General features: G+C 42.8%; 1 protein-coding gene across 1 annotated transcript in view; it reads right to left on the bottom strand.

Annotated features, from left to right (window-relative positions):
* Positions 1 to 1,401: 1,401 nt before the first annotated feature.
* The window catches only part of LOC107726349 (gastrula zinc finger protein XlCGF57.1-like), an 11,853-nt gene continuing 5,035 nt past the window's right edge, over positions 1,402 to 8,219 (bottom strand). The window contains exon 3 of the mRNA XM_016535893.1: positions 1,402 to 2,892. Within this exon, the coding sequence (XP_016391379.1) occupies positions 1,784 to 2,892 (1,109 nt within the window). The 3' untranslated portion in view covers positions 1,402 to 1,783. The remainder of the gene's footprint in view (positions 2,893 to 8,219) is intronic.

The following is an 8,219-nucleotide window of genomic DNA, read 5'->3' on the forward strand; positions in this document are numbered from 1 at the left end:
TCTGATGTGGTTTCTTGTCACAGAATGAGGCAGAAAATGTATTCTATACTGTAATAAAGGCTATGTCAATTAGTAATGGATTATAAATATACTTAATCATGAACATATCCAAGATGGCTTGAAGAACACACATTATCCACATATCATTTTAAAAGTATCGATTTGGCACCGGTATCGTAAAAAACCCTAAAGGTACCCAACCCTATCCAAGAGTAGCCATAATTAAGTCTAGACCAGGGGTGGGGGATGTTGATCCTGGAGGGCCACTGTCCTGCAGGGTTCAACTCCAACCCTGAAAAAATACCTACCTGTATCCTGAAGACCTTGATTAGCTTGTTTAGGTGTGTTTGATTAGGGTTGGAACTAAACTCTGCAGGACAGCGACCCTCCAGGATCAACATCCCCCACCCCTGGTCTAGACTAAATCATCTAAACCAACAACATGTATGTTAGACCCTAATCCATCTAAGCTCCTAAAAGAGGTGCTTCCAGAAGTCATAGATCCTCTTCTGACTATTATTAATTCATCATTGTCATTAGGATATGTCCCCAAAACCTTCAAACTGGCTGTTATTAAGCCTCTCATCAAAAAACCACAACTTGACCCCAAAGAACTAGCTAATTACAGACCGATCTCGAATCTCCCTATTCTGTCCAAGATACTAGAAAAGGTAGTATCCTCACAATTATACTCCTTCTTAGAGAAAAATGGTATCTGTGAGGATTTCCAGTCAGGATTTAGACCGTATCATAGTACCGAGACTGCTCTCATTAGAGTTACAAATGACCTGCTCTTATCATCTGATCGTGGTTGTATCCTTCTAGTAGTGCTACTGGATCTTAGCGCTGCGTTCGACACTATTGACCACAACATTCTCTTGCATAGACTAGAAAACTTTGTTGGCATTAATGGAAGTGCATTAGCATGGTTCAAATCGTACTTATCAGACCGCCATCAATTCGTAGCAGTGAATGAAGAGGTATCTTTTGCATTATTGACACACGGTTTTCCTAATTAATGCTGTTCAGTTGCTTTGACACAATCTGTATTGTTAAAAGCGCTATATAAATAAAGGTGACTTGACTTGACTGGAAACAAGTTTACATGGGCATTCTCTCACTAAACATGCATCAAATAATTCAGTGCAATGTTCAATACTTCATGCAGTTCACCATTTTATTTATAACCTTGTAGTTACATTGTGGCATTTCGCAGTAAGACCGAAAGGTAATATTTTGATTCCAAGTTACCAGTAAACGGAACGGCACAATGTCTCTATACAATCGAAATTAGTGTCTACTGCAATATTTGAAACTATAGCAAAGGAGACAGTCAGGAGTGAACAACACAAATAAAAGACATGGCTATGAAGGTGCCATAATCAATTACAGCACACATTCAGCTGTGGTGTGAGCGCAGTCTTAATTTCAAAGAGATACCTATTTTTTGGTGCCATTTTAAATTGCAGGGCCACTTCTCAGGCCTATCAGGTTTAATGTCAAAAGAAATGCATTACATTGATCACAGTTAATGGGCCTTCGTCCAGAGTGAATATGCTGGTGATTTTTAAAATTTGCTTCTTGTCACACTTTATTTCCAGAATTTTCTTGAATGATGTTTCAGGAACACACAGAAACACGTGAAAGGTCTCTCTCCAGTGTGAGTCTTCAGGTTTCATTTGACTGAGAAACACTTCGTACAAAATAGTTCTCCCCTGAATGAAATCTCATGTGGGTTTCTTCACATGATTCCACGCATATTTCATGATAATCTTAAGATTTTCTATTTGTGAGAAGCTCTTCCCACAGGCTTCTCTCGAGTGTGTTGTTTTTTAATGTGAATATTGAGGCTACATTTATGACTGAAACTCTTTCCACACTGAGCACATTTACAGCATTCCTCTGCCGAACGAGTCTTCATGTGGTAATTAAGTCTTACCATACATATGAAACGCTTTCCACACTGAGCACATTTACAGCATTTCTCTGCTGAATGAGTCTTCATGTGGTAATTAAGTCTTACCTTACATATGAAACGCTTTCCACACTGATCACATTTGAAGGGTTTCTTTCCAGTGTGAATCATCTTGTGACACTTGAGGCTAAATTCTGTTGCGAGGCTCTTTCCGCAACGATCACATTTGAACACATTCTGTCCAGTGTGGATTCTCATGTGGTAATTACGGGTGCATGCATGTGTGAAACTCTCCCCACAATACTTGCAAGTGTAAGGCTTTTCTTGAGTGTGAACTCTCATGTGGATTTTAAGGTTTTGTTTTGCAGGGAAACTCTTTCCACACTGTTTGCATGTATAAGGTTTCGCTCTAGTGTGAATGCTCATGTGGGAATGAAGGCTGCTTTTCTGTGTAAAACTCTTTCCACACTGACGGCAAGTGTAAGGCTTCTCTCCCGAGTGAGTTCTCATGTGTATTTGAAGGTGTGGTTTTTGAGCGAAACTCTTTCCACACTGCTGGCAGGTGAATGGCTTCTCTCCCGAGTGAGTTCTCATGTGATTGTTAAGAGATCCTTTTTGAGTGAAACGGTTTCCACACTGTTGGCAGGTGTAAGGCTTCTCTCCCGAGTGAGTTCTCATGTGCCTTTTAAAGGCTCCTTGGTGAGCAAAGCTCTTTCCACACTGTTGGCAGGAGAATGGTCTCTCTCCAGTGTGAACTCTCACGTGCATTTGAAGTCTTCGTTTTTCATCGAAACTCCTTCCACAATGATGGCAGGTGAAAGAGCGGTTAGATTTGGTTTTCTGAGCTCTTTTTCGTATAGAAGCCGTTTTAGACTGTGTGGCATTTTCACCAGTTATGAAATCATGGTGTTTCTCATACTGATCTGTCTGTTCCATTTCATTCGGATCTTGATTCTCCTCTTTCAGCACCAGCAGGTCTAAAGCAAAAAAAGACAAATACAAGTTAACCACAGTTTGAAGCCACAAAGCAAAAGATGTGAAAAGCAACATTAAAGCTTTTAAAGCCGGGACACATCAAGCCGACTTCAAAGAACTATCAGTGTTGAAAGCCGACTGTGTTGTTGATCTGAACCAAAAAGCTGCGCTTGAACACACCGCTGCAAACTAGTGCTGCCTTCACGTGCTATCAGAATTATCATAAATACGAGTTTCCTAATCGGAAATTGGACGTGAACGGCCTCTCAAGTCGTATTTACTACTGGGAAATTCTGAAATAATTTTGATACCAGAAGTTTTCCGAGTTGAGCGGGTCATACTCTTTAAACGTGGTGGAGGGGACAACAATTGCTTGGCACTTTCTTTAGGACACACCTAAGTTAGTTAGCAAACCCCTTATAACTAGGGCTGGGTATCGAATTCAATACTTTTTAGGCAACGACCGCATTGCCTCCACACCATAGAGTATTGAAAAATGTCTTGTCATTAGGTACTAAATTTTGATACCTAAGGGGTTAAGCAAAAAAAGCATTAGGTGTGTTTGACCTGACACGGAGGTAAGCAGGATGATCGGCGTTTGACATCAATGTACCACGAGAGTGATTCGAAAGCTTGCTGTCATACACCGATTGGTCCGCGCATCTACTAGTTTACGCCGATTCCCAGAGACGGCTAACACGTGAGGCTCTAGTGTGTGAGCATCTGACCCCCATAGATGTAGGCTACATTTACACTAGTGCATTTTCATTTTAAAATGGCATTTTTAAATGCAAACTATCCTTGTCCATACTGGCATTTCCGCTGCGCTTCAAAAAAGATCTCTGTCTACGACACACGAGCGAAAACCACCATCTAGTGTTTGTAATAACTTCAGACTGCGCTCTAATATGTGTTTTGGCCATATAATGTTGCTGAAATATGTTATTTGTAGCCTTTTATGTCAAGCTAATCGTTACATCTGCTTAGCATTTCTCACATAAACACTCTGTATTGTTAAGAAAATAGGCAGAATCTCATACAAATCACATAAATATAATTTACCGTCATGCGAAAATGCAATAGTGTAAATGTAGCCAAAAAGATCTGAAAACTACTTGAACCAATGCATTAACCAACAAAATGGACAAAGTACGGCTGTGGCAATGGACCCGAAGGGATTGTTGTGCGCTGATTTTCATGGAAATGTAGCTGAGTGCGGAAATCCCCGATAAAGCCAGGGAGCTAACTAGCTGCACGCTATACTGAGCAGACCGCACTCAAGACTCCAGTAAGAGAAGGGTAGGGGGTCTTTGTGTTTATATCAACAAAGACTAGTGTACCAACCACACTGCAGCCGAGAGCTACTGTTCAACTGGATCTAGAGTATCTCATGCTGAGATGTAGACCGTTTTATATACCGCGGGTGTTCTCCGTTGTCTTTGTAGCAGTTTATATTCCACAACAAGCTATGTCAAACTAGCGCTAACACAGCTACACTCAGCTATCTACAAACGGCAGGATGCTCCCCCAGACGGAGCCTTCAACAAAGCTGATCTACGAACAGTGCTCCATAAATTATATCAGCATGTGAAATGTTCCACCAGATGTTCCAATATTTTGGACCACGTGTACACCAACATCGAGGACTCACACAGAGCCTTCCCCAGCCATCCTCTTGGTCAGTCTGATCACCTCTCACTGTTTCTGACCCTAGCATACAGACCTCTCATTCGCAAGTCAAGACCCATCATTCAAACTGTTAAGATTTGGCCAGAGGATGCCATAGCACAGCTTCAGGACTGTTTTGATCGCACTATCTGGGAGTTGTTCGCAGATGCAGCAACCCATGAAAATGTGCCAGACCTGGAGGAATACACAGCCACTGTACTCTTCTGCATTAACAGCCATGTAGGAAATGTTACGGTGGAGAAGACAATAAAGAGGTATGCTAATCAGAAACAATGGATGAACAAATAGGGAAAAACCTTCTGAGAACACGCAAAAATGCCTTTAAATGTGGTGACCCCAAAGCATACCATGTAGCTAAACACAATCTTAAGAAGGGCATAAAAAAAGCACAAGCCAGCTATAGACGACGTATTGAAGACCACTTCAGCAACTCTGACACCAGGAGTGTGTGGAAAGGAATAGAACAGAATTGGTAAGTGCAAGTATTAATTGGTCAGGTGATGGCGAAAAAGATGTCTTTAGATGTTTTTTGAAAATGGCTAAAGACGGCTCGGATTGAGATAGGCAGGTCGTTCCACCAGCTGGGGACAGTCCAGGAAAAGGTCAGTGAGAGTGATTTTGTGCACACTTTGGGATGGCACCATGAGGCATCGTTCATTTGCAGAACGCAAGCTTCTGGAGGGCGCGTAGGTCTGAACTAGCGAGTTTAGGTATATTGGTGCAGCACCAGTGGGTCTTGTAGGCACGCATCAGTACCTTGAATTTGATGCGAGCAGCTATTGGCAGCCAGTGCAAGCTGATGAAGAGAGGTGTGACATGACAAACCTGCAAGACCGGGCCGTTGTAGCAATATGGTCTGTGAAGCTTAACCAATCATCTATCACAACTCCAAGGTTCCTGGCTGTCCTGGAAGGAGTTATGGTTGACGAACCTATCTGTATAGAGAGGTTGTGATGAAGTGAAGGTTTGGCCGAGACCACGAGCAGTTCTGTCTTAGCAAGGTTGAGTTGAAAGTGATGAACATTCATCCAGCCAGAAATGTCTGTCAGACAGGCTGAAACGTGAACAGCTACTGTCGGATCATCTGGTTTGAATGAGAAGTAGAGTTGAGTGTCATCAGCATAGCAGTGATAGGAAAAGCCATGCTTCTGAATGACAGATCCTAAAGATGGCATGTAGATGAAGAAGAGAAGTGGTCCAAGCACTGAGCCTTGAGGAACCCCAGTAGCAAGAAATTGTGACTTAGAAACCTCACCCCTCCGTGTCACCCTGAAGGACCTACTGGAGAGGTAAGACTTAAAGGGGTCATATGATGCGATTTCATTTTTTCCTTTCTCTTTGGAGTGTTACAAGCTCTTGGTGCATAAAGAAGATCTGTAAAGTTGTAAAGACTAAAGTCTCAAATCCAAAAAGATATTCTTTATAAAAGTTAACACAAAATAATGTTCTTTTTAGCAGCATCATATGACCCCTTTAAACCACTGGAGTGCGGTTCCTGAAATGCCCATTTTCATGATGAGACAGGACGGGAGGATCTGGTGGTTAACAGTGTCAAAATCAGCAGACAGATCCAGCAAGATGAGTACTGAGGATTTGGAAGCCGCTCTTGCCAGTCTCAGGGCTTCAGTAACCGAGAGCAGTGCAGTATCGGTTGAGTGGCCGCTTTTGAAGCCAGATTGGTTGCCGTCCATGAGGTTGTTCTGTGCAAGAAACATAGAAAGTTGGTTGAACAAAACTCGCTCAAGTGTCTTTGCAATGAACGGAAGAAGGGATACCAGTCTGTAGTTTTCTAAAAGTGCTGGATTTAGAGAGGGTTTCTTAAGCAGTGGGGTTACCCGAGCCCGCTTGAATGCTGTGGGAAATGTACCAGAGTGAAGAGAGGTGTTGGTAATGTGAGTGAGCGGGGGTATAACTGAAGAAGAAATGGCCTGAAGGAGGTGAGTGGGGATAGGATAAAGCGTGCAGGTAGTAGGATGATTGGAAAGGATACGTTTAGAAACGTCTGCCTCCGAGAGTGGAGAGAAAGGAGGAGAGAGAATGAGTATTTGTGGTTATGAAGTTTATGTCAGTTTGTGGTGTGGAGAATTGGTCACTGATGGTTCTTGTTTTATTTATGAAGAATGTTGCAAAGTCATCAGCAATATGTGTTGATGAAGGAGGGGGTGGAGGAGGACAAAGAAGAGAAGAAAAGGTTTTGAAAAGCATGCGAGGGTCAGAACAGTTGTTAATTTTGTTGTGGTAGTATGTTGTTTTGGCAGTGGAGGCACTTGCAGAAAAGGAGGAGAGAAGTGACTGATATACACGAAGGTCAGTAGAGTTTTTTTAGTTGCTCCACTTCCTCTCTGCAGCCCTGAGTCTAGAGCGATGTTCCCGGAGAACATCAGACAGCCAGGGGGCAGGGGAGGTGGTGCGTGCTGGTCTGGATGAAAGGGGGCAAAAGTTGTCTAAGCAAGATGTTAAGAGTGGAGCAAAAAATGTCAGTAGCAGTGTTTGTGTCCAGTGCTGAAAACTGAGAGGGTGGAGGAAGTGAGGATGAAACCATAGAGGATAGGCGAGTGGGAGAGAGCGAGCGTAGGTTACGCCGAAAGGTGACCTGCGGAGGAGTGTGTGTTGTGTCCGGAGTCAGTGTGAGGGTAGGAGTGATGAGGAAGTGGTCTGAGGTGTGCAACGGTGTAACTAAAGTGAGCAGTTGTAGATGTAGCATGTGTAGATAAGGTCCAATTGGTTACCCGATTTGTGAGTAGCTGTAGTAGACACGCACTTGAGGTCAAATGAGGCAAGCAGAATGTTGAAGTCAGCAGCCTGTGGTTTATCTAGGTGGATGTTGAAGTCACCAAGTAGTACCAAAGGAGCACCGTCCTCAGGGAAGTTTGAGAGTAACACATCCAACTCATCTAAGAAGTTACCCAGTTGACCTGGGGGACGATAAATAACTACAAAATGGATTGTAACAGGGTGGGTAATAGTAATTGCGTGTGATTCAAATGAACTGTTATCCAATCGCGCGAGGGGTGTGGGAAAAGGTGAAATTAGTGTAGAGGGCTGCAGGAGTGGCAGTGTCCTCAGGTTTGATCCAAGTCTCAGTTAGGGCCATGAGGTTGAGACTTGAATGAGTAGCAATAGATGAAAGAAAGTCTGCTCTGTTTACAGCAGACTGGCAGTTCCAGAGACCAATTGGAATAGAGAGTAAAGTAGTAGAGGACATAGGGACAGTACGCAGATTATTAGGATTGCGCTGCCTCCAACATACAGTGCGTGATTTACGAGTGTTAGTAGCAATAGTAGAGAGTTGAAAGCACATATTGAGTACAAGTAGAAGTAGATGAGAACAAGTTATACAAAAAGTAAAGAAAGGGGAAAAATAAAACAATACTCCGGTGCCTTGTCGGTGTACTTCGCGCAGATAGAGTCGATGGTCTTTACACTTCACACGAGGGCTGCCGCGGTGTACTGAGCAAATATGTACTCGTGTGTGTGCGGGATGCGGGAGAATAAAATGATTCGCGGGACTCCCGCAAGATAGAAATTATCTAAACATAAAGTGTCTAAAACATATAAATTGTTATTTATCTGTTGCACAAAAGCAGAAAGAACAACTAATATTAACAATAAAATTATTGACATGCGCAAGCTAGGCATA

Source organism: Sinocyclocheilus rhinocerous, unplaced genomic scaffold (genome assembly GCF_001515625.1).
Source record: "Sinocyclocheilus rhinocerous isolate Xijiao unplaced genomic scaffold, SAMN03320098_v1.1 scaffold2621, whole genome shotgun sequence".
Taxonomy (NCBI): Eukaryota; Metazoa; Chordata; class Actinopteri; order Cypriniformes; family Cyprinidae; genus Sinocyclocheilus; species Sinocyclocheilus rhinocerous.